This window comes from Athene noctua, chromosome 3 (assembly GCF_965140245.1).
Source record: "Athene noctua chromosome 3, bAthNoc1.hap1.1, whole genome shotgun sequence".
In the NCBI taxonomy this organism is placed as follows: Eukaryota; Metazoa; Chordata; class Aves; order Strigiformes; family Strigidae; genus Athene; species Athene noctua.
The window spans coordinates 33,027,969-33,053,301 of NC_134039.1; the positions used below are offsets into that span (position 1 = coordinate 33,027,969).

General features: G+C 45.2%; 1 protein-coding gene across 2 annotated transcripts; it reads right to left on the bottom strand.

Annotated features, from left to right (window-relative positions):
• Positions 1-6: 6 nt before the first annotated feature.
• Positions 7-23,587, bottom strand: FAM234B (family with sequence similarity 234 member B). 2 transcript variants are annotated; one of them, XM_074902629.1, is made up of 13 exons: positions 23,530-23,587; positions 15,835-16,227; positions 14,817-14,915; positions 12,013-12,201; positions 10,436-10,566; positions 9,604-9,751; positions 9,112-9,253; positions 8,296-8,439; positions 4,754-4,835; positions 4,368-4,523; positions 3,636-3,753; positions 2,292-2,518; positions 7-1,883 (listed from the first exon to the last, which is right to left on the bottom strand). In XM_074902629.1, the coding sequence occupies exons 1-13, from the start codon at positions 23,564-23,566 to the stop codon at positions 1,878-1,880; spliced, it is 1,872 nt and encodes a 623-aa protein (XP_074758730.1). In that variant the 5' UTR covers positions 23,567-23,587; the 3' UTR covers positions 7-1,877. The 2 variants fall into 2 exon arrangements, with proteins under 2 accessions (XP_074758730.1, XP_074758731.1); XM_074902630.1 differs by lacking the exon at positions 4,368-4,523.
• Between the last annotated feature and the right edge of the window lie 1,746 nt (positions 23,588-25,333).

The window sequence follows — 25,333 nt, forward strand, 5'->3', positions numbered from 1 at the left end:
ACATGATGCTGTACACAGTATTTATTTGCTCCACTGCAGTTCACAGTTCAAATACATTTTCCCAACAATATACAGACAGACTCTTTATTCACAGTGGGGATGTGTGTGTGCGGGCACGGTGAATTCACATTATGGAGGAGCTAACATCACTGCACTTGAATTATCAGTTCTCTCAGGAAGAACCTCAGGAGAGTAACTACTTTGAGTAACAGCTGCTCCACCTTTTCCAGCAAGGTGGTGGGATACAGGAAAGAAGAGGCACTCCTGTTTAATCCTCGTATGTTACTGGTCCTCAAACTTTCAGTCCCTATTATGCAGCTGTATTAACTATGTATTATAAACACTAACCCCTGTTTGGAGGAAAAAATGCCAGGCCTAGAGCCCTTGCTACAGTTGTGCTAATATATATAAAGCTATTTACACAAAAATACCCTTAAACATATACAAACTGTTCACAGGCTCTGACATTAAGAGAGCAGGGCCCAAGGACCAGCCTTGGGGCTCACAGCTAATCCTGAAGGGCTGTCCTGGAAACTTTATACTGAGATGCAGGGATGGAGAAGGAGTGGTGTCAAGAGCCCAGGACAGCAAACCCATAGTAGATGTGCCCATCTGGAGGGAGGGTCAAGGTCCTGCCATCACCTCGCCACTTACAGGTAAGTGTGGAGAGGCTGGAAGGGCACGTGCCCAGGAGGACAGAGGAGTCCTTTGCAATTCTCATCTCACTCTACCTAATGTCAATGGTCAGACCTAGGAAGGCATACCGAGAAAACAGTTCCTATGTTGTTGCCCTGCACTGTGGGGAGCTGCTGGGGCACCAAAGTGGTTGCTTTTTATGTGGTCATTCCTATCACAGGAACATTCATGTAGATGCTCTGCAACTACAACACAGGAGACTGAGCCTCTGAGAGAATCAAAGATCTGAGCCTCTAAACGCTGAAGCAGTGGTGTGAGAATCAGATTGGCTGTGACTGAATCTAGTGTGATTTTTACAGTGCTAGTGGGGATCCGCTGAGAATCTATCCCAAAAGGGCTGTAATGCATCTGCAGAGGGGGACTCAGCCTATTGGACTGCAGTGTGATGTTACAGTGACACTTTGGGTTCACAGAAAGCTTAGGGATGGACAGAAATAAGATGTCAAACTTTTGCTTCTACATCACCCACAAGAACCTGTCCTGAACCTGGGAATGGGGAAAGAAATATACAAGTGCAAAGGCTGGCAAGTGCTGTTGGACCATTTTTCTCTCAATCAGGTAATTCAGCTAGAGAACTAGTTTGTTCTTGTTCTAGAGTTTGGGGACAGAATGGAGAAGAGGGCTGAGAGCACAGGGAAGGTTGTAAAGAAGACTAGCCCTGCAGGAGCCAGCCAGAGGCTTCTCTCCAAAAAGACAAAGATTAAAGCAGGTCGTATCCTTTAGCCACACCATTTGCCTTAAGTCATTATGGCCCACTCTAGGCCTATAGCTTGTTTGACTGCCTGGGAATACTGTTTGGACACAAAAAGGAGTGTCCTAAATCTCATTCATAAATTAAACATACAAAAAATATACATATAAAGTGATACATATATATATATATATATCTGTGTGTGTGTATATATATATATATATGTGTATAAATTCTAAATTCACATTTCCGTGTTACCTGGAAGGAAGCATGCAAGAACAGCATATGGAGGGGTGGATGCTGAACAAGGTTCCTCTGGTCTGCCTAGAACAAACCTGCCTCCAGCAGCATTCCCCAGCGAGCTGAAGAAAGGGGAAGTGCTTTTAGCCCTGTTCCCTCTACACAGCAGTCTTCCTGAAGATCCGCAGAGCAGCTTCCCGTATTCCCCATACAGGCCACAGGTTCAGCCAAAATCTGAGGAACTACCAGGCTACAGCTGGAGAAGGAAAGGCAAACAAAAACTAAAGCCAAAACCTATTATCATCCAGTCTGGTAGAGAAAAGTGGCAATGCACAGGTCAGCAACTGAACATGGGCACCACTATGTGGAAGGCCCTTGTTAAACAAGTCATTTCTATCCCACCTCTCTGTTCCCTCTGTAAGTCTCTCAATCCCTTATGATCGTCATCCCTGGCTCTTTCTAAGATCTCCCCTCCTTGTCCAACTCCCAAATCTGTCCAGTTTATGCCCAAAAGGGCATCCAGTCATCTTGTAAACAGTCACTACGCATCCCACCAGTCTCTTTGCATCCCAAAGAGCACCTAAATGTGTAGTGCTCACTGTAGGGAAGAGATCAAGTGTTTTCAAAGGTATGGATTTCATTAGGGATTTCTGCACAATCTCACCTTCTGAGGAAAGTCAACAAATTTCAGCCGGGCAAGAAATCGCCTCATTTCTCCACGGCTGATTTTGGGAGTGGTGCTGTCCTTTAGCCACACCATTCGACCTTGACTCATCATGGCCCACTTCAGGCCCAGCTTGTTGACTGAGAGAAACCCTGGCTGTTTTTCAGAGGTTGAAGTTGTTGTCACAGTGATGTGAAATGCATCCTTCTGGAGATCGTTAATTCCAACTGGTCCATCAGAAAGTAACAAGAAAATATGGGTCAGGAGTAAATGATCATGTTTCTTCCAAAAGAAATCTTACAGTCTTTACTCAAAACACCCACTGGACTGACTTTACAATTGCATGTACCTTAGTTAATTAGGGAAAATTATTTTAAGTTAAAAATTTTCCATGGAAATAAATTTAGATCAGAAATGAAAGGGTTTGGTTTCAGGTGATGTTTTTGAGCTTGACATAGGAGATACACATATTTCAATAATGCAGTTCACTTTCAGAGAGCTTTTCTTCCAACTCCTATTAGCAGCTATTGTTTTACCTCTATAGAAGGGAAAACTGGTAAAGCATGGGCAACTCAGTTCACTCCAGTCACTGAAAGATGATCTGTACAGACCTCAGAAATCCCAATTTCTAACAAACTCCTCTAAAAATTATATTCTATTTGTTCTTGAATGAGCTGTTTTTGATACAAACTCAATTAGATGTATCACTATGTAGCAGCTTTTCTATGCTTCCTGGCCTACTGGACTCAGTGCTGGATGCACTGATCTTTTATTCCACATCCTGCCATGCTCAATAGGCTGGATGTTGGTTGAACTGCTTTAGAAAGAGCAAGGAAATCCAACAGGCACTCTACAATCTTTTATAGATGTTAAATCAGATCTACTTTTCAATGAAAACACAAATTTAAATATTTTGGATTCTCCCTTTCAAAAGGAAAGAAGAAGCAGCACAGCTCCCAGAGAGCAAGAGAAGATGGCCAACAAAGGCAGAAGTGTAACTGAGGTGACAGAGGAAAGTTTCATAGTGATTCTTCATGTACCACCTTAAACCATAAATAGTTCCATGGAAAGCAGACAGTAAAACATGCTCTCTGGTGTAAAACCTGTGTGAAATTAAACTTGGACCTTTCCTTGCTTAAACATGTGCAAGAAACTTGGTAGGTCTTTTATTTGCAAAGTAGGGGTTGGACAGGACCTTTTTTCAGGAAGAAGATGAATCCTACTTTCGTCCTATGTGTGGTGGACCTCAGGTGCTATCTTTAAAGGCACAACTACTGTTTCCCATAGCTACCTCTACATTCATATTCCTTAAGCCTAGGTAGTTTCTCCTCCATTGGTACTCACCTGCTGAAGCAATGACTTTGTCTGTTGCATTGGTGAGGTCCAAAAGGACTGCAGGAAAAACAGGATGGAGGAGATAGAGGTGGTGCAGTCCTGGGCGCTCAGGTCTGGGATCAGGTTGCTGTTGGAACAAAGGACAGACAATGTTACAGCTGGCTAGCAAAGAGTAGTCTAGCTTTGCCAAAAAAACCAAGAAGTTTTCTGACACTGTGCTGACTTTACATGGATCAAAGAATCAAAACCTCTGTGGTTTTACAGAGACAAAATCCTGCAAAGTTTTTTTTCTAAAACAGATTTACTCCACAACTTCTGTTAGGTAAGACTGAGATCTGGTTCTGTCAAAGCCAGCTTGATGGGCAAAGCTACAGTCTGCAAGTTTGAGGCTCCATGCTGACTTGTATGCCTGCATGCAGAGAAGCAGTGCTCTGGGGCTGGGAGCAAATCTGCAGGAAAAGTATCTTAGTTTTGCAGAAAAAAAAAAAAAAAATTAATGCAGAAAGTTTTGAGTTTATGGGCACAAATTTTGTGTCAATAAAGCTTTCTGGTGAAGAATTTGCACACCAAAACTGCTGTGTTGAGTTTCAGAGAAGTCAGAGTGTCAAAGCAAGAGGAAAAGATGTCCCTGACATACTTATTATATGTCAGGTTTAAAGTTCAATTACATGAGGAATAGAAGACAGAGACTGCATGTGCCTCACAGAGAAACCTCAAAGTGAAGAAAGGATGCTTGCTCACCAAGCTTTGTAACACAGGCTGTGCTTCATCAGCCCAGAAGAGAAAAACAGACTTCTTGTCCAAAGTCATGACTGACAGTGCATCGAGTTGTTGCTTCTGCCACATGAGTTCCTGGTTCCAGACAGTGAGGCCAGATTTGCCATCTATCACGACCACCTCAAGGCAGGGAAGAGATCTAGCATTAACAGGTGTCCAGGGGTGGACATACAGAAAGCCCCCTTGCAGTGGCATGGCCTGTGTTGTTCCCTTTCATGCCTGTGCCCACCCAGTGATAAGGGTCAGCCACAGAAATGGGAAGAGCAAAGAGCAGGGAATAATTGCCCCTTTCTACCCAACCTCCTTCACTCCTATGCTGCCACCGCCCTCCTTGTCTTCAGTTATTTTACCTTTTTGTTCCCGTCTCCGGTCTGTGCTTGCAGCATGAAGTCCAGAGTTTGGTCAGCACTGAAGTAACCTGGTACAGGCTGGCTGCAAATTTGGGAAAAGAAACACTCAGCCTCATGGCAGAAAAACAGGGATTTCAGATGGACGCAGCACAGTTGCTTTCATCCTCCACCTTGCCTAAAAAGGCAGGATTTGCCATGCTGAGTAAGACCTTTCATCCACTCAGAACTGTTCTGATTGTCAGTAACCATCTGTTGGTGGATCAGAAAAGTGAAAAATGATCAAGCAGGCCATGGTGCTTGTTAGCCATTCCTCAGAGTTGTCTGTGTATGGGGCATCCCTTGCTGGCCTGTGTAGACATCTGTTTTTCACCCTGTGTCATGACTCTATATTATTCTTCCCTTAGCACAAGAACCTGTACAGTTTTGCTACGGTCATAAAAAGTTAGCCAGCCTGTTCAAAATGCATTGGCAGATTTGATCTGCTGAAAGTGTATTTCCCAGGCTGCCTTAGCTGTGAGAAATGGCTCGTTATATACTCACCATTAACGTCAGCCCATGATCCTTTGTTTTCTTATTGCTGGTGGTTTTAAAAGCCTTTTTATAACCTTCAACAGTTTAAGTGAAGTCCCCTTTCATCCTCTCCCTTCCAGGTGACATAACACTATTACTTGAATATCCCTCATTATAACTATTTTCTAACCATCTTGCTTGCCTTTGGTTTTCTGAGTCTTATCTCTGTCTTCCTTAAATTCACCACAGCTAGACACAAGGTTCTAAATAAGCACAAACGATTCCTTAAAATTCACAGAATCAGAGATTTTATGGCAAGAGGGGATCATCAGAATATGTCCTCCCTCCTCCTGTTTATGCCAGATTGCTGTATTTTACCCAATTAACCCAGTAGGCTGACTGACTAGATCTACCAGCCATAAGGCTTGCTATGGAAATACAAAGGTAAGATGAATACATCACTTCTCATGACAGTCAGTTCTAATGATTAATCTCACCCAAAGAAACATGCCTGCATTTTCATTTACTTGAACAGGAATGGCTTTCGCTCCAAGGCTCTTGTTCTTGCTACGGCAAGATTAAAATGCCTGTTTGCTCCTATTAATTACACAGGCTTATGAACTCACCTCTCGGGCTTCTCTGTTCATATAAACCCACTGACTTAAATCTTCCATGCTAAGGCATTTTTTCCAGCCATTTTCTTCACTTTTTTTCCCCTTTAAAATGTGCATACCAGAATGGCTCCTGAACAGCAATGACACAGTAGAGTAGTGGCTTGACTACTTATACTTATTACATCAAACAACATTAATTGCTTTTCATACACCTTTGGCAACCAGAAGCAATGTTTTCAAGGCAGTATCATGGGACACTCTTTTATCCCGAAAGCTCTCCAGTAGCAAAAGGAAGTAGTAGGTATTCCTATCCTATGGGCACAAACTTAAAACCTCTCCTAAGGTGCCTCTTCTCATGTCCCATAAGGGTTACAGTCATTCTCATTCAGTTACTCTTCTCATAACCTGTAAGGGTTATAGTCAGCAGCAGATACCACAAACTGAATGCAGATAGACATACGTATTTCAGATTCTACCAATCAACTGAAAAATCCCCTGAGCGCTTTCTCAAATGAACCAGAAGGCTAGTAATTATTCCTGTCTAACAGTAATCCCTACGGCAACCTGTTATTAATCCTCTCTCATCTGAAGCATCCCTTTACAACACAATTTTCAACTGCTTACTCAATTTCATGGTCTCTGAACTTCACCCTTGTTTTATGACTATTGATTCTCCTTTATGGTTTTCCAGGGATCTTATCAAAAGCTATCTGGAAATGCAGCACATCTGCACCAGACAGTTTTTTTTTCTTGGAGACTGTTCTTAAAGAGCTGGAGTGGTGTGCTTGGGGCAGGTTTACCCAGGAAAAGGGGAGCTCTCAGCTGGCTCTGTAAGGAACTGAATTTCGGTCTGTTCGACTCTATGGTGACACCCCTGAGCTGAATTTGTCCCCCAGCCTGCATTGTTTAAGCAGAACAACTCCTAAGTCCTAAAAAACCCCTGAAAAACAAATAAATGCTTGTCCACAACATATTCAGTCTACCAGGTTTCATCCTTCTTAACTCCCAGAAAACAGGCAGTTCAGGACTTAGCACAGTGGCCTTGAACAAGAATTGCTTTCATTATTTTTCAGTGTCTATCTGGCAGCTCCTGTACATGTATTGTACTCAGTCCCAGGTCATGGAACCAGAAGAAACAGGGCTGGAGTGCAGCAACCCAGAATACTACTTGCCCAGAGAGGTAGGTTGTGAAGTCTCTGTCCTTGGAGATACTTAAAACCTGACAGCACACAGCCCTGAGCAACTTGCTCTAGCTAGGCCTACCCGGGCAATTAGGTTGGACTAGGATATCTCCAGAGATACCTTCCAGCCTCAACCATACTGTGATTCTGTGAATGGAACAGGTAAAATGGTTTTTAACCCTGTTGATTTGAACCCACTGAAATTTTCAATTCATTAGCGGGTTCATTCAGGAATTTCTTCTTTATAACTGATTTTACAGCACCTATGAACTGGCTTTGCTTAGTCAGTACACACTTACCCTTTAAACTAGACCCCAGACACATACAGAAGTCTACAAACTCTGGGCCCATAACACTTTTAGTCCATCTCCTTTCCTCATAGCATGCCCAACTCGCCATAAGCCATTCCTAAAGCCATTGCTTATGTCATCCATCAGCCCTCAAGCATGTGGACATTATCTGAATATCAAACTTAGCTGAACACCACATTTTTTTCTTAATGAAGTTCCAATGCCTTTTCCCTATAGGTGCTCTTGACAATCAGGTAACACTGAGCTGAGAGCTGCTTTCTTTCCTCTTGGTAGCAGAGCAAGCAATTTGTTTTCCGTATCATTTCCCTCAACTGTGCCCAACTGCCCTTTGCAAATACTTAATACTGGGCAAGCTGGAATTGCTGGTTATTATCAACCCATGAGATCTGATAAATTACTTAATTTCCATGTGTGAAATCAGAGGATGAGCAGTATTATTTTAAGGATTACATTTAGTATAGATGGTGTGCTGACTACCATCTGAGTGTTCACTTTCAACTTTCAAGGAATGTTAAGATCTGTGGGCCATACGCAGGAACCTTCTCTAAATACTTAACATCCCTAACACAACCACTCCTCTCCACTGAGCTGGCAAGTAGCAGCCCTGAGCAGCTGACGGGCTGAATCACACACCAATAATCCCCTGAATTCCAATGCCATGACATTCCCCTGACATCAGCGTTGGTGAATCAAGCCCCTTATTTGTGATCACTCCCAAGCACACAGCTTGGGTTTCCAGCCTTCTGTTCCTTGCTCCCCCTGACCTCCTCACTTGCTCAGCGATGCATCTGCACACCTCCAGTTCTTAGATATCTCTGCAGACTTTGAGAATTCAACTGCTTTCTAAGGAGCATATGTACTTCCAAGTAAAAGGCAGAAAATTGTACAGGAAGAAATAGGACATAAAAATGTTCCCAGTATGTAACCTGCTGATGTTCTGCAATTCCAGGGTCCAGCGGGGCTCCAGGTCCTGTCCCCGCAGTAGGATCAAGCCCTCTTTGGTCGTGATGAGCAGGTAGCTGCAGTTCGTGTCAGGAGCCTTTATCGTCTGCAGGAAGTCAACACCCCCACTGGGACAAATGAAAAGCAGAGAGATTTCAAGGCTTGTATCTGTACATCTCAGCACCAGCTGCCTGTTCACATGGGAATTCATCCCACCTAAGACTTGAACTATTCTTGGAGAAGCCCATCTTTTCCCTAGTGTTGAACCTTAGCTTTCATTAGGGGTTTCTCAGTCAAGTGGGCTAAATTCAGGTGTGTGTGTGTGTGTGTCTTCTGAACATCCTGAGTTACCATAAAAAGCATGGAGTTTGAGAGTTCATATTTGTTCCCTCCCTTTATTCCTATCCAGGTTGAACTTGACCACAATTTGGCAGTAAAGAAGAAGGAGGTAAGAAATCCAGGCCCACGATGCTGTACACAGACTGAGCTTCCCAAAGGGACTCCATTAGCTGGGAACACCATTTTTTTTTTTTCCTCCAGGTATATATAGCAGATGAAAGAAAGGAACAAGGAACAGGAGAAGCAAAGGACTCCCTTTTATCATACTCCGCACTTCTTTTGCTAGGACCACCACAGGACAGGAAGGAAACAATGGGTTCCCCAGAGTACTGTTACAACTAGACAAAGAAAAGAGGGGCAGTATTGAAGTAGAAGGGATGGACCATCTCTAGGAGCACTAAGAGGTGCCTACCCTCCCCTTCCTCTACCAGCGGAAGCAAGATGACAAGTTCATCTCATACCTGTAAATGTCAATGAGCTCTGACAGGTTGACAGATCTGCGCTTTTCCCACTCTGGCTCCTCCTGCTGCAGCATTGCAGGAAAGCTGTCCCGGTTTCTGGCTTGGGTAAAGATATCCCTCAGGGCAACTGCTTGAACATTACCTGCCAGGAAGAGCAAAGATGAAGAGTCCTGCCTGCAAAAGTTAACTCCCTCGTAGTACTGAGGGTCCTTGGGACCACTGCAGTTGTGGTAGAAGGCAAAGAAATGCCCAGAGCTGGAACTCCTCTGGCATGATGTGCCTTTGGGAAATTTCCAAGGTATTCCAGGCTGACAGGTATTGGTACTCCTGCTCTTTTCCACACCACAGCAGTGAGACTTGTTCCCATGCCCCTACTCCTAGCTTTTACAGCATAAGGCAAGGAAGAAATATCCCAGGGATGCTCTGGGCCATTTTAGGTAAAATTAATGTTTTCAGTAAGGTGAAGTGTCAGAGAGGCAAGATGCATCTTACCAAAACCAAACAGGATGTAGATGGCTCCTCGGCTGGTGATGTGGACTTGGGGGCCAATCACTTTCCCTTCTCCACTGGTGCTGTATCTCACAGGCCCACCCAAAGCAGTCCCAGTCTTTCCTGACACCAAGATGAAAAACACATCAGGCTGCAAAGAGAGAGATGTAGAGATTTTTAGCAGTGCTTTCATGCACTTGTGCTCTCAGATTCTTCCCCAGTCCCTACAGCACGAAGCTCCATTGCTCTTTCCTCCCACAGCAAGGTCTAGCTAGTGATCCCTTTCTCTTTGATCAGTCTGGCTTCCTGGGCATCTTACATTCATGCTTTTGTCTTGACTGCAAATTCATCAAAGATGGAAGAGACTTCAAAAATGTGAACTCGTCTAACAACGTTAATGCTAGAATTGTGGTGTGGGATGAGCATAGAGGAAATCTGCATCTGAATTAATCACACAAGTATTTCTTTCATTTGGATAAGCTGAGTGGTCCTTTCTCCAGAGATCTATCTCGACATAGCTCCCTACATGGCTGCTAAACACTCGCATCAAACCAAGCCTTCACTGTACAGAAACAGGTAATTCTCAAGTCTCAGCCAGGGGTAAACAATGACCCTTCTGTTCATTCTCAGCTAACAAGAAATGCAGGTAGTGTCATTATTACTTGAACAAACTGCTCTGACCTTTTGAAAGAAAAAGGCTGTGTTTCAGGGAAATCTAAGGGAATGAAAATTACGGGCTCTGGCAGCTCCTGTTACAGCCTTTCCACATCATGCTCCCTGTTCTTCCTCTAGATAGTCAAGGTTCTTTCAAACCTTGAGCAGGGATATGCTGTACCTGTGTCTCTCCGAGAGCCAGAACAACAATATCCCTAATCCCATCTCCATCTACATCTGGAAGAGTTGCAGCCGGTGCAGCCAGGATCCCACTTGAAAGGTGGATGGAGTTCAGTGTCCAGATGGTCTTGCCTGCAGGAAGAACAGGATGAAAAAGACTTGCAGCACTTGGGGAACCAAGGGTTCCACAAAACCTTGAAGGAGGGTTAAAGAGAGTTTGTATCCCCTGTTCTCTGAGAAGAGGAAAGAGAAGCCTACAAACTAGGGCAAGCTGCAGTGAGAAGCACAGTTCTTCCCCATCATTTCTTCAGATTGTCTTTGCGTCATGCCTCAAGTCCTACTGTGCTTCCTTCTTAGCATCTCTCTAGGAAGACCCAAGCCCAAAACAATTCCTGAAATAGCAGAGAATATTAGAGGTTCACTCTTGGAAGGAGAACCTAAACAAAAGTGTTGCTCTGCAGGACAGCAGTTGTTTTCCTCAGCCAGCACTAAAGCCTGTAGGTAGATGCCAGGAAAGGGAACAGATGGGCAATTCTGATTTTCAAAGTGCAAATCTTGTCTCAGTTAAATTCCCAGCAGCAAATAGCCACTCCAGCATGGCATGCTCACTCCACCTCAGGGTGAAAGCATGTTAGCAGACGTGATGTCAAATGGTTCAGCAGTCCAGCACTGACCCAGCTAGAAACTCAGTAAAAACTGATTTGCAAATTGGCAAATAAACATCCAAAAAAGGCAAAATGAAGTTCAATGCTTTTACTTTTTCATTATTCTTTTGTCAACACTTCTGCTTTTTCAATCAATTTAAAAATGCTTTGCTGCTGCTGCTGCTGTGTAGGATACCATTTTCCTCTGCATGACAAAGTAAACCAAAGGCAATACCTGCAAACACTTGTGCGCGTTAACACTACTACTCCTTGTTAAAGAGACAGCCCACGGTCCTGACCATGCAAACAGTGTGTAAGTAAGCTGGTCCCTAAAAGCATTTGAAAGGTAAGTTCTGCTGCTCATTGACTGGATCTGTCATTTAAACCCAAGGTTTCCTGTATGTCTCCATTCTCTGTTCTGATTCTAAAAACATCCATATACCTACCTATGAATATTTTTGCCAGTGAACTAATGTGGTAGAACAAACAGCAATCGGTGAATGGAGGTGTACATGATCAAGAGATTAAAAATGCAATATTCATACACATCTCATCAATTCTTCTATGGGCCTAATTTCTCTGGAAGTTTTCCTGGCTGTAGTATATGTCCTTATATAATTTCTCCAAGAACGGTGTTCAGCTTTTCAGTGCTGTTAGGTAGGTGGTGAGTTACACTAACAGCTCAATGTTGACGAGAACAGACCTTACATATCCTTTATGCCATGGGGATGCTACATTTGAAATGTTCTGAGATGGCTGGATGAAGATGCTGCCACAAAGCAGCAATGGTTTTGATTCTCTTATCCCATGTAACTAGAAACTCTAGTGTTACAGCCACCATGAAGTGCCAGCACTGAACCACTCATGCATATTACTCTTTTAAAGAAAAAAAGGAGCAGTAGCATATTTCTAGTATGCTGGGAGTTCACTCTACCTGTGGAAGCACTGAGAAGGCTGAGGAATTTTGATATTCCAGTAACAAGGCAGACAGGTTCTGCAGGTGCCCCCAGTGACAGTCCTTTGCACTGCACACTCCGAGTCTCCTCTGGAAGGTGGATGGACCACAAAGTGCTGCCATTCATACCAGAAAGGGCCACCACAGTTACGTAGGGCCTAGAGACACCTGGAAGAGACAGGAAAGAGAGAGTGAAATCCCTTGGCATCAGAGGCTATGTCCATGCTGCCTTTGGTCTTTGAGCTTGACTTCAAGCTCCTGAAGCTAAGTGGCTCAAGCCAGCCACATCCACGCTGCATGAAAGCAAGGGTCAAATCCCACCCCATGGCTGAGTCCCTCTGCCTGCCAAGCCTAGCAGTGATCTCCAGACAAGCTGGGCCGTCAGCCAACAGCACAGACAATCCTCCAATGGAGGTTGGACCTGAGCTCACAGGAAGAAATGTGGGCAACTGGGCACAGAGGAACCAAGATCCTGGGGACAGTTGTGCTGACTTCCTAATGTGAAATGTACTGCTGTCAAACCAGATTGATCCTTCTGATTCTCTCTACCTCATGACAACAGCTACCACCAAGGGGAAACCTTAAGTGACTCCCAAGGAAGATGTCACCTCATGTGAAAGTCCCAGGTTGTTTGTAATTCTGGAGCAGCAGAAAGTGACTGGCAATCTAAGAGCTTTTTCCTTTGTTTTCCAAATGAGTTTTATTATTGTGAAAAACAGATTGAATGGAACCAATTGGTGTAATTCAGGGGTCTTTTCCTAACTCACCAGTTAGCACAAAATAATTGTAATAAATGTAGTATTTTATGCTGTTTCAATTGACTCTTGGCTCTGATTCCAAATGTGAGCTCAGCCTGTCCTCAGACATAATTGTGGTTACTGTAATTTCTACCTGGTATGCTCATATTGCAATTTAAGATGAACTCCTGTATATTTCAAAATAACAACAGTCCCAGCTGACTCCTTACTAGCAAAACAACACACATGACCTGACTACACAAAGGGCATATCTGGGCCACTGGCTAAAAGCAAGTCTGAGTCCACTCTCTAAATCAAACTTACTCTCTTCTCAAACTGAAAATCATCTGGCTTATGTTAAGAGGTTGCCCCAGCCCAAGTTGTTCTCTTCATTGGCTTGGCAGGGACCACGAACAACTAAGTCCTGAGTGCAGCTCACAGCTGTTGTGTGTACAAGCTGAAGAAACAGCTAACAATGTCATAGCTTCCTCCGTCAATTACCTATCTCAAGCTTATCTCTACGTGACACTGTGTGAATGCTCTGAGCACAAGCCAAAGCAGTGCTTATGTCCAGCTATGTAAGTTTAGGATTGTGATGGGCTTACATCTTATTTAGTGTCTGCTTTTTGTCTTCCAGCATAGCTATAGCCCAGGATATGTAGCTAGGTACGACTAGTTTAATTCAGGGCATGTTGGGAAGTGTACATATGTCTGCAATGAAAGATAAATACAATGTAACAGCAAAACACAGAACGCAAGAACAACCTCTACAAACTGGATGCAGCTGTTATGGCAACAGTATCTCCCTCTCTCACTTTATTTTTTAACTTACTCTAGTTTTCTCTATACTTGTAGGTTTCTGTAAGACTTGCTGTGAAATACCGAGGGCCTTCCTTTGGCTATGGAGAAGCAGCATTTTCCCCATCCTCTATTTTTATTGCCCTACTCTTTGAAGAGCCAAGACATTTTGCTCCCACAAGAGTTCTCTTCGGGCTGTGCAATATATGCTTGCTCCCTGAATACGACTCTGAGACTGAACAGATTCACATAATCTCAGGTGATGCCAGGCAGATGCAGTACAGCAGGCAGCTGGGAACCTCTGGGACTTCAGAAGCCCAATGCAACAGGATGTCACCAGACTTGGCAGCCCCTGTATAACAGTGGCCAGTATCAGCAGGCTGCTGCTATGTGACCTGAGGGGTGTGAGTGTTAACAGAGAAAGCAAAAGCAGACAGAAGGAAGCAGCAGGGTAATACCTGCTAAACAGCAGCTTCCCCACCATCAGCCAGACTATTAGTCATGAATTAATAACTATTTGGAGGCTGGCAAGTATATGGAGTGACCTGGAGAAAAAGGCAGCAAGGTGAGGGTGTTTCCAGCAACACCAACCTACAGCTGCTTGAGAAAAGTCCATAATGCTCCCTGTTGGCAAGCAACTGGCTAGTTCAGAAGAACCAGAGCACTTCCAACAGTCAGCTCTGCCATCACTGTTCCTGTCACCAACTACCCTTGTTAATGACCAGGACACTGAACCACAGATCAGAAAAGAGTCAAGACTCTACCACTGAATCTCATTTGTGGCCTTTGTCAAGCCTTCTCTTCTCCATGCTTCCATCTCTGTGCCTGTAAAATGGAGGTAGTTAGACAGAGCAATTTTGTAAATGGGTCTGAGAGATAACAAGGGGAGAAAAACCCCCACCTTATTTCCAATTGCTATTCATAGAGCAGTGCTTTTTGATCGCTTTATCTGTGCCCCCAAACCAAATGTGCACAAATACAGTACAAAGAAGTGGACTTGCCCCAAGATGAGATAAGGGGAAATAGATGATGTTGACCCAACAGGTATGGGAGCACAGGCTTGCAGTGAAAATTATAAGCAACATGACAAAGCACAGGCACAGTACACCAGCCATTTTAAGGAACTCTGAAAAAGAGCAATGCAGTGGATTTACAGTGGCATGAACTCTTCCCATGCATAAGACAAACATACAAAGGTCTGTACTGACATATACAGAAAGAGGAATGAAAAGGAACTGCAGTGCTTACCCATAACACTAGCATTCATTAAGGCAGTGAAGACAATGATGATGTCAGGGAGCCCATCACCATTCACATCACACAGCTCCAGTGGGGATAACACACCACCTGAAATAGTCACAGAGAATTACTGCACTGTTGTCAAAAAGGCCATCCAGCCGATTCTCCACAGTGGGAGAGGAGGACTGGTTCAGAAAAGAGACTCATGGACAGCCAAGCCTCACAGAGTCTGCTAGGGAACTACCCATGCCAGGCAGCTCACATCATGGCAAGATTTTTCATTTCATGTAAAGACAGAAATATAGCATCTGGGGCACAGAAAGGAAAGGGAAAAATGGAGGACCTAACAGAAAAAGATTTCTGCTTACCACTTCACTTTCTGATGTGATGTGGGAGCCACATATCTTATGAAAGGCTTAGATTTGGAAGCCAGCAGCAGAAAGCAAGGAGGGAGAGACATATCTAGACCTGGTAGAAATTATTTCACAAACCACTATTACTTTACTGCAGAATGTATAGAATGACAAAAGATCCTGAATGTTGATGTATGGATTCAAGCAGGACAAGAAGACAAAAGACATAAGGTTAGTTAAGCCAGTCAGAAGACACAAAGATTTCTACCCTTCTCCTCCCAAACACACCCACACACTTCAGTGTGGAGGTGCTGGTGAAACCTAGGATGTAGAGAGGGAAGTGCTATGTTTTAAAGTGGGCTGAGCCATCTCCATCTGAACAGAGCACACCATCCGGACAAAAAAAGGCAGGATGGGAGAAGAGTCAAAATGTTTTTTGGTGTTGACAGAAACAAGATTTTGTGGCACTGTTACCTACTGATGCCAGATCTCACAGGCCTCAGCTTGAAGAGTGAGCAGGACACAGCTGCCTGACTATTACCTCGGAGCATCTGCCATGGTGAGGAAGGGCCTCTGCTCCGACCTGGCTCTCCCAGATAGGTCTCTCCCGCTGATGCCCAGCCTGGGAGCTGCCACCTCCCCCATGTCAGATGCTGTTCCTGGGGCTTTCTCACCTGCTCCCTGACCTAGGTTGCGGTTCCAGGTGTTATGCAAGTCTCTAGGGGGACAGGGAATTAGAAATGCGCACACCAACACAAGAATCATCGAGATCACCACAGTGAGCAAAAAGATCGCTGTGCGCAGGTATGGCATGAGGGAAGGAGCAGCCTTCTGCTCCAAACTCCCAGCCGTCTCTGCAGGATAACCCTCAGGTGCGCTCTCTGACGTGTGCTGCTTTGTCATCCCAACCTCCACATCAGAGTCAGGGTCCTGCACCTCCTCAGGGGGGCTCTTCCCATTCTTGACCCCCCCGTTCTTCTGGATGTTGAGTACCAGGTCATCTTCACTTTCATCACTGTCAGCCTGAGTGAGGGGATCATACTCCCCAAGGTCCGGGCTCTTCTTTCCTGAGGACAGAGATGGAGAGAGACAATAAAATATGAGTCCCTCACTTTTGCAGGATCTCAGTGGAGAAAAGTCTGCAGTGGAGAGTGATACAGAAGGGATGACAGCGTAGTCTGGATTTTGCATAGATCCAAGGGAGAGATGTGAGAAAAAAGCCAGGGTCTATCCATGTTTCAGAGTAGCAGCTGTAGGAGAAAAGATGCCAACAGTTTACTTCCCCAAGATAAAGGTGTATATATAGTATAAATATAAATATACACACATGTATGTGTACATATATGGAATTCATGGCTGATTTAATTCTAATAGTTTCCTGTTTGGTAATGAGACACACTGACATGAAGTCATGTTTCAGACTCTGAATACTTAAACTGCAGCACTCTCTTGACTTCAGATTCTGAACTCCCTTAGCATTTGCCAGTCTCTAATCCTGACACAGCCCGTCCCACTTGTAGTCTTTGTTCTCTGAGGTGGCATCCCTCTGCAACTCATTTTTTCCCTCCTTCTCCTGCCTGGTCCAGGCAGCACTGCTGCTTTCTAGTGTGTCACATCTGCTGTCCTGTTTTGTGAGGGATAGAAGGGATAGTGCATGGATTCTCTGCAGTGCTGGAGTGCAACTCCCTGAAGATGAGGGCAAAGTGACTTTGTCCTTTCAGAAAATAACATGCTGGTCTCTGGAAGGGATCAGGGCAGCCCCTCTGAGACATCACATTCTCTGCATGGCTCAGCACTGCAAGGAGTGATCCAGCCCCTGCAGTAGGAAACTACAGTGCTCCTGATCTGTTCCTGCTGTCACCAGAGCTGACAGCTTGCGCTTGGTGTTGCCAAGATAGAAAATTTAGTACTTATGCCTTCAGGTGGTGGTACAAGAAAGGAGCTCAGCTTTAGGCGTCTCCCCCACAGATGCCTGCCACATGGACAACTTCTCCCCCAAGCCCTAGACAGCCGCAGGGAGTGTGACAAGGGCAGGTGCAGAGCCCGGTAGTACGTACTGGCATAAGGCCAGGGCCATCTGTTTATGGGGGCAGCCAAGATCATGCAGACTCACTGCCCTGAGCTACGAGTGGAAGATCACGTCTCAGGGAGCTGCCCTGCACCACCAGGCTGGGCATGCAGCCATGGCCACTGCTCTGATGATTGCAGGATCTCAGTCTATTTCTCTCTCTCTCCTGTTCCAAGGTGGGACTTTGTGCTTCCAGATATCTGCCTCATTTCCCTTTGCCTAAAGCTGACTGGAGACAGGAACTAACTTGTGACTGAAGATGTCTGAAGTGATACATGCAAGGCATAAATAATAAGCAAAAATACACAAGCTGTAACCACTCTCAGACACTAAGATTATGAGAAGGCTTTACAGAGCGGAAATTTAGGGGTGTTTCATGATTATTCTTCCTGCATAAGATAATATGCCTTACTTCTGGTTTTCCTGTTAAAGGCAGACTCAAGTTACAGACATATCGTAGTACCTAGTTAGTGCAACAGATCTATTTTGCATCATCTAGAATATATTTTGCAGCACATGCATCTCATTTCTATTTAATTTCTTGCCCCACAAAAGGATCTTCACTCCCCCTTCCTGTACCACTTATAAATGGTATTCAGTGTCAGTTTTAGGTTTTAAGAAAAACTCTCAATTCCACCAAAGGCCAAATGCCCCACACTAAGTGGAGCAGCCAGGACAACCCACCCACACTGAACAGAAGGAAATAAAGATATCCAACAATATCAGAGACCTAAGTAAGACCCTTTCCTTTTGAACTAGGAGCTTCTACAAAAGATTCAAGTCAAAACAATCTGGTGCACATACACACTCCAAAAAGCTGTTCCTTCTGGAGGTTGAGCACCCAGCTAAAGCCACTACATTCCTATGGGACGGTCCTGTGCATCCCTGTGAGACACTACATTGTTTCACATAGACCTGTTCTAAACATGAGTTCAAAGTGTGGGTTCTGCAGGAAGTCTTGACAACTTTGGCTCCATCCTGTGAGCAGCACAGAAGGCCACTGACCTCGGTGACACACAGCTCTCTGCTCAGAGACTGCACTGACAGTGCAGTGTGAATTTCCCAGATCTCTCTATACACTAGGTTGTGCTGACAAGTTGCTGAAAGAGTACTCAGCAAAACCAAGAAATGCCAGAGAGAACTTGCTGGCAGGGTATTTGCAGCGTCTCACTACAGATCCAGATGTGCCAGTTCAAGCCAGGTCAGAGTGATATTAAGAGCAAATGCTGCTGGCCCAAGAGTAAACGGTATTTAGCCTGGGAAGTCAAAGTTGGACAGTTATGTTAACCAGACAACTCCTGGTTTTGGAAACTGGTGTGCTTTGAGTAAAACAACTCAACAGCATACCTACACTTTGGATATTCTGTGATTTGTTTAATTATTTTAAATCCAGACAGTCAATACAGAAGACTGAAACCTGTCTTGGGGCAACTAAAAGCATTGATAGGAATGAGCATTATCTGGAAAAGTTTTGTTCTGGATCTCTAGGAGACAAAGAATCTCAAAACTATGGCCCACCCACTCCCTGAACTGGCAAGAATGGAGATGTTGGCAACGATCTCTAACAGGAACACCTTTCCTGCTGAGAACCACTGATCAGAGGCTAGAAAACAGCTACGACACAGCAATGATTTACATCTTTTGGTGATCTACATAGGAAAGGATCAATTGAGTTATAGGAGACCTATAAAGCAGTTAGCTGCTCAGTCTTACTTCATGTCTAAGCCTGATCAGGAACCAGAAACTGGCACTCCTTCTCCCTATCTTTCCTCAAAATATTAGTTGGCACTCTCACAATGTGCAACCACTCAGTAGTCAGGCATAAAATGTGCTGCTGATATTTTTTTAAAATCAAAAGGAGGGAAGACACGACTTTAACAAAGAGTGTTAGAGCACTCACCTAGCTCATGGGAAATCCAATTGCATAACTAATCTCAAAGGATTCAAACGCTCATCTCCCACTGTTCAGAGAGAGCCCTAACAATTGATCTACAGATGTTTTGGGAATGCATCTGGAGGGCTGGTGAGGACGTGCTCAGCCCAGTCACCTGAGACTGTTCTGTGGTGCAGAGAATACATAACATATGATTCACCTGACTGGAGAGAGAGCAGAAGGAAGATGAGTCTTCATCTAAGTTTTAGGTCACTTGCTGTGGGAAGGAAGGATACCACACGTAGCTTTCACTAATAACTACCAAACATTTTTCCACAGAAAAGCATGAATAGAGAGAAATAAAAACCAGTAAAGAATGTGTGAAAATGAGCATAATCTCAGAGTATTTAGAGAATTACGATTTACTGAGAAGTGCTCTACCAGTCAAATTCTTTCCCTTCTGGTCAACAACAAGGCTTAGGTTGGGGAAAGACAGTTTGTCCACCAAGAGAAAACTAAAATTGCCTCTGTTGCAAGTGATCAACTGTCAGAAAATCCAATACTCCCACGCAGTTTTCAGCTTTCCATTGTGGAAGTAGAAATGCTAAGACCAAGTCAGCCACTTGGTCAAACTCTCACCCTATCTCCTGAAATGATAATCACTGCTTAATCTTCATGATAAATTAGTCCCTGCACTAAAGAAAACAGAGTCCAGACCTACCTTGAGCAGTTCTGTGGCCTTGTGTATGTAACAATCTGTATAACTCATATCTTGTTATCTGTCATTATCTGCATAACAACAGTGTATATAAATCTTGCATCCACTTTACAGTGACGGAGTTCATATCAGCAGTCCCTGCTGCTCTGTTTTCTTTCCTAACAGGTATAGTAAATAAACTACTTCTGTTCTGACCTGCTCTAAATTGTATTCCATTTTTTTCCATGGCATCAGTGATAAAAGAGAGGTTCCGTCAGCAGCCTGTGGTTACAAACAATCTGAGGTACTGTTGCTTGTGGTCTGTGGCTAAGTTAATGGTTATGCTGCCCTGGATTTTTTTTTGCAGCCACTGGGAGAAAGGGCAAATACCAAAGAAAGAGGTTTTCAAAGGCAGAAAAGAGAAAAAATGCCCCAAACTTATCAACTTTCAAGGGCAGTTGGACTCTTAAACGGTACATTATGACTCTGAAAATCCCCTGTGTATTTGCCTAATAGTAGTTTTTGCACAAGAAGCTCTTGCAGCTATTGCAGTGAAGAACATGACCTCTAAAAGAAGAAAAGATGAATCATGTGATCATGATCTGGAAAGGAGGCATCTCTGAGGTGATCTCTGTTGGAATCAGGTCCCACTCATAATGAAATACTATTTCTAGTGCCGATGGCTTGAAAGATATTCCTTGTAATCTTTTTTTCTGGTTTTGACTTACTGGAAACGCTTTTCTTTGCACTCACTTTGGAGTGAAAATAGCAGATCTTGGACTTCAGAAGAGTACAATTTTCAGTGTGTTATTCCAATTATAACATACTTGTTCCAGTATCTCTTGTACTCACTTCATGTTCTGTTTATTTTTCTTTTTTTTTTCCAGCTGGCAGTTGGCAGGCACCAGTCACTGCAGTGAAATGCTGGGGTTTCAACCCCAAGCCCCAAATTAAGGTTGACATATGGGTGATTCCCACAGCCCTTCACAAAGGGGGGGTGAGTTTGCCTTCAGGCTTCCCTCCAGGGTGGTGCCGGCCTTGCAGACAGAGCCATTGGGTAAAGGAGCCCCAGGTGTCTGCATTAAGTAAACAAAGGTCAGGTGTCCCACTGAGGGATAAAAGCTGGGACCAGTTGCAGGCAGGGGCAGTGTCTGTCTGTGAGGTGGATGCCCTGTGCAGAGTTCCCTGTTGGGGAAGGACCTCCTGCCTCCCTGGGACTGGGCTCCAGTCAGGTCTGGCTTTTGTAAATGTGGGCTGTGTAGAGATTCAGTATGTGGCTTCCTTGGTCTTATGTGTTTGGTTTGTTCACTCAGTTGTTTCCCATCCCTTCTATGGGAGACTGCATTTCACCATTTATTCCACCCATTGTTGGTTGTGTGGTGGTGGTGTTGGGGTCAGTGGGATTGATGTCAATTATGTAAAATCTGACTGACTTGTTTGTACCCCCAGTGCTCGCCCATGTACTGACCCTTTTGTATCAAATACAATTTGGTTATTGGTTCATCTTCATGCTGGCTGTGTCCTTTATGCTAGGCCTGATAATTAGCAAAACATGCAGACATATCTCTGTCTGTGGGGAGACAAGTTACCACATATAGACATAATTAATGAGATGCAGCAGAAAACAAACAGCTACAGCGATAGGCTTTCTGCTTTCTCATTGCTGTTGAAAGCTGTATTTTTCAAGAATTAACTACACAAACAAGGCATGATAGATACAATTTAAGGACTGGTGCAAGAACAGTTTTCCTAAGTGTGGTTACAAGGCCTGTGCTTTTTTCCAAATCAGTGTGTCCCAATAGCAGCTATCAAATAGAATATGCTGGTTCCAGAGGTCCAGAAAAGATCTGTACTTGTTACTGTACAGTTCTCCAGTGGTCACAGCCCAATACACACATTCATAGCCACAAGTTCACACTTTTCCTAAAGAAACTCCATGTAAACTGTGTTCCTTTCCATTTAGACAAACATATATACACACAACCAGGAATAAATTGATTTGCAAACAAAACTTCTTTGAATGAAATCTAACAGACATGACATAAACTAAAAAATAATGACTTCTGGTACAGGTTACTAAAACCTGTTGGGAAGGGCCCTGAAGATGTTACGGTGATCTTCATGGACTGATGGAGGAGGAAAGTATAACCTGCCCACTTCGTACAACTTCACAAAGTGGGGCACTGCAGGACCATAGTGATACATGGTGCCAGGGAGCAGCCCTCCCCCAGCAACACACAACTGGGCCCTGTCTCCGTCCCATGGCTGTCTCAAAGGTAGACACAGTCAGGAGAGGCAACTGCTGTGGAAGGCAGCAGAGCTGAGCCATATGAGCATTCAGACTAGACCCAAACAAGGTGTGAACAGCACATGGCAATAATGGGATATGGTGGTGAGGCTGTAAGAGCACAAGAATATTTATAAAATTACAGAGGCTGTTAACATGTTTTAAAAGGCTTTAAGGATGTTGTTTAACCACAAAAAAGTAGCCATTCTTGATAAAGCAGAATTTACAGCTTTAGTGTTGACCTATCTGCTGATTGGAGGAATAAGAAAACTCAGAAAACCCCAGAACCAGTTTAAGACAGAAGAAGACATAATAGCCACTAACCTAAACCACAGCCGCAGAAAAAGGAAAAGAATGAACCTGCCTAGAGACAAGAGAAAGGACCCAATAAGGAATAAGAAGATGCCAGACCCAAATGTTATTACTGGAACAAAAGGTGTGTGCAAGGAGTGCGAAGAGCACGTGAGGGGCTGGTGCACAGATTATAAGGGCATAATTTCCCAGGGGCTTTTTCATCAGGGTCCCTCTCCAGAGACACCCAGTGCGAGCTGTCCAAACTTGTGCACCACACACAGAATAAATTACACTTTTATGTCAAAGGCCTTGACTTAGAGACTGTGCTTTAAGAAACCTAGGACCAAACCCGAGGAAAAAAACTTTTCCTTTAACACAACGAGGCACTTTCCCGTTGGGTTAACACAGCCAGGTGCATTGGCACTGTGTCCAGTCCATCCAACAGCAACTAGCACACTCTCATGATCTGGTTTCACAATGTATTTTCACTCCCTTTTAATCTCCTCGCTGAAGAGAACAGTTGTTGGATGGCTGCTCATTGCCTTATCTTTGAAAGATCTGGTTCCCCGACACAATAGTCCCTTATGCTTGAATATCCTTTCATCTCCTCGAAGATCTCTGGCTGGAAGGTATGCAGGGGCGGTAGGCAGACTTTAAACATTTACCTGGGTAATTGCAGTGGCACTTACCGAACTCCTGGCCTGACATTTGGGGGTAAAACCCAGCAGGAGTGGATCAGAGAGGGAATAACGCTTTCTCGCGGTGGTGTGTTGAGCCCTTGCCCACTCCTGCGCAGCGTGCGGGACCTGGCGCCTCCTCCCGCGCCGGCCCGGTCCTCACAGGGCCGTGGCCAGGCCCAGGCCCCCCTCCACCACACACGACACCCTCGGGCCCCAAGGCACAGTCCTGTCCCCTGCAGCCCTCCCACCGGCACGGCACCCGAGCAGAAGCCGCCGGCTCTCCCCCACTCCTCGCCTGAGCCCCCAGGGCGGCCGGACCTCGCCCCACATCGCCACATCACCATAGCAAAACACCCCACCACCCCCAGGCAACGGCAACCGCGGCCCTCCCCCCCACCGGCCACAGACTAGGACGCGGACGCCTCGGCTCGGCCCTCCCTCCCTCTCTCTCACAGATGCAGACCCCTTACCCGGCAGCTTCAGCGCCCGTGAGAGAACCGTGGCCATGCTGGAGAGGCGCAGTGCGCATGCGTGCCACCCTCCCCCTCCGCGCCTTCCCGCCGCCTGCCGGGAATTGTAGTTCTGCGGCGGGGGAGCCCCCTCCACCACCCCGCGCCCCCGGGCTGGCGGGGGCCCGGGGGCCGCCTCGCTCCTCGCCCCCGCGGCCTCACTCTGCTGGAGAGAGGGGTGGCGGGGAGCAGCCCCGGGGGTCCCTGTCACGAGGAGCGGCGGGTGAGGGCCGCTCGGTGGGCAGCCGAGGGGTGGGAGGGGCGCAGGCCGCAGGGCCCTGCGGGCCCCGCCCCATGGCGCTGTCCCTGCCAGGAGCCGGCAGGCCTCTGGGTTTGGTGGCACCGGGGACTTCACCCGGGAGGTGCCGCTCTCCCGCAAAGACGGCTGCCCCCCTGGCATAAACGGGATTCCCACCGCGACCGAAGCTCTTCACTGGTTCATCGCACTTCATTCCCTCCCTGTTGTTTTATAGGGACAGAGACCCGCAGGGCGGTGGGGGCTGGTGGCAGCGAGCCGTGACCAAGGATAGCCCCGATTTCTACAGTCTGCACAATTGTGCTGGGCCCAGGCACATGCAGAAAGAAGCTTGTCCTAAGTGGTTTACACAGAAAGTGCCAGTCCTTTAAGTTTTTCTTGGTATAAATATATGCCTTCATTCTTGTGAAGTTTTTAGTTGGAAGAAACTTGTTGATTTTGGTTTATTTTGCAATGGCTTTTTTTGCTTAATTATAGAAGACTGCCAGGGTGTTTTCCAGAGCTGTCCTGGATCTTCACCACAGCCTTCTGCAGTAAGCAAACAAGGGAACTCTTCCTTTCCCATGATGGAAAAGTTGAGCAAGGAGAGTATTGTGGCTTCCCCAAAGCCACAAAACTCCAGCTTCCTGATTCCCAGGCCCATGCACTGGCCATCTAACACCACCATTTCTCCAAGTTATGCTTTCTGTGAGAACTCTTAAGGCTGATTCCTTTGTCACAGAAAGAGAGAAAGGAGTATTGTCTGAATACATCAAAAGAGAGCCCGACTGGCTAAAGAATCATGTTTCCTCAGCATCTGCTGCTGCTTCCCCCTGTTTCAGGCACTGTTCCTGCCAATAATGTACTTACCCTTTCCTGTCTAGATCTGTCTGTAAACTTTAAATAATAAAGAAGAAGGAGCAGGAGAGAGACACCAAGTGGTCTAGCTGGTGAAGAGAAATTTTTTTCAGATACGAACAGGAAAGAGAGTAGTTCTGATCCAAAGCTTTTTGGTACCAGAGGGATTTTTCCACTGATGTCATCAAGCTTCAGATCAGGACCTTCCTGCGAACACAGCACTTGCGGGAGCAGTCCCAGGTGACAAAGTCTGGAGAAGCAATCAGAGTCGTCATTTTCTTTTCCCTTCCAGGTCTTTCTGAATCTTTCTCTTGTGTATGACATTTCCCCTCCTCCACTTTTTAAGAGCAGTGATGATCCCATGTCTATGTAAATATTTACAGGAGAGATCCTGAATAATTTTCAAGTCTCAGTTAGGAAAGCCTGTGATACAGAGGGACAGAGCTGTCCAGCAGCCCAGCTCTTTCTAAGAAAATGCTTCTGGCACCGATTAGAGCTGGGAGCAAAGGTATGGCAGAAAACAGAAACAGCCAGAAGCTGGAACTGGAAAATCTGGTGGCCTCATTTGTGATCTTCTAACATCTGGCACACACACATACACGGCAAGAACTCATTAGTGGTACAGCGTAGCCCACTTAATTTCATTCACCGCCACAAAAATGGCTTGTTCCC

Coding starts and splice junctions, on each gene's coding strand:
- FAM234B (XM_074902629.1), bottom strand. CDS start 23,566: ATGGCCACGGTTCTCTCACGGGCGCTGAAGCTGCCGG. Junction 14,916..15,834: donor CAACCTAGGTCAGGGAGCAG/GTGAGAAAGCCC, acceptor TGACTATTTCAG/GTGGTGTGTTATCCCCACTG. Junction 3,754..4,367: donor AGCCTGTGTTACAAAGCTTG/GTGAGCAAGCAT, acceptor TTGTTCCAACAG/CAACCTGATCCCAGACCTGA.